At 38.5% G+C, this 932-nt stretch overlaps 1 protein-coding gene across 1 annotated transcript; it reads left to right on the forward strand.

Annotated features, from left to right (window-relative positions):
- Positions 1 to 318: 318 nt before the first annotated feature.
- LOC125601166 lies at positions 319 to 655 on the forward strand (the record flags this gene model as incomplete). Its single annotated transcript, XM_048773510.1, has 1 exon — positions 319 to 655. A coding segment is annotated over one exon (327 nt), but the record flags the coding sequence as incomplete, so codon positions are not given.
- Positions 656 to 932: the final 277 nt, after the last annotated feature.

A 932-nucleotide genomic window follows, 5' to 3' on the forward strand; every position in this document is an offset into this window, starting at 1 on the left:
AACTGTGTCCAATTCGTATAATAGTTTTGCTATAAACATATGTTTCCATTTTGCTTTAAAAAATTATTAAATTTATTAATAGATTGTTTATAGTTCCTAAAATTTCAGTGCATCTGGTCTCTACTCCAAAAACTCCAAAAACTGTCTGCAGTCGCTGAAACGTCAACACACTAGCGTCTGGTGCCTTGCGTTGGTGGTTGGTTTGGATTTACTGCCGTTTGTATGTCCACCCTTATTGGAAGATACTTAACTCATATAGCCTCCTCAACATTTAAATCCTAGGACGAATATGGAGACAAGGTTTTAAAATGTTTGCAGAAACCACCCTTCCTCTTTATCTTCGACCTCAATGATCTCTGGTACACGAGCTTGAATGATCTGATCTCGAGTTCCGATGGCTTTGGTTCGTTGTTTTTTTCACCACTTACAATCACAGGCAGGTTTCTCTTGTTGGAAATGGATTCTTCAAACATAGCCATTCGAAATGAGCTCGTGAAAAGAGCAGCTTCGATGCGTCTTCAGTCTTCTACGATTGTATCTGCTACTGACACCAACTGGTTTAAGAATTTCTGTTTGAAGGCAAAGCATCAGGCGGCTGCTTGTCTCAGACCGGTCTACCGGATTCTAACGTTTGGTTTTAGCTAAGAGATGTAATAGAAAGGGTGATCCCATCTGTAAATGTGTAATACTTAGATAAACCATCAGACAAATTTTTCAAGCTTTTTCACTGCCATCTAAAATATGAGAACCGGTCTATCAACATATCATTATCATCGTAGAACTAAACATCATACAAGTGTTTCTCATATTTAACGTTTTTCTTAGCTCGTTTGGAAGAAGTCCTCAACGTCTCTTTTCTCACATCATCTGTAGCTTTTGTGTCCAGAAACGGCTGCACACACAAAAAAAAAAGAGAGAGGGCAAATCAACCA

The sequence above is a fragment of the Brassica napus genome, unplaced genomic scaffold (assembly GCF_020379485.1).
Source record: "Brassica napus cultivar Da-Ae unplaced genomic scaffold, Da-Ae ScsIHWf_2470;HRSCAF=3189, whole genome shotgun sequence".
Lineage (NCBI taxonomy): Eukaryota > Viridiplantae > Streptophyta > Magnoliopsida > Brassicales > Brassicaceae > Brassica > Brassica napus.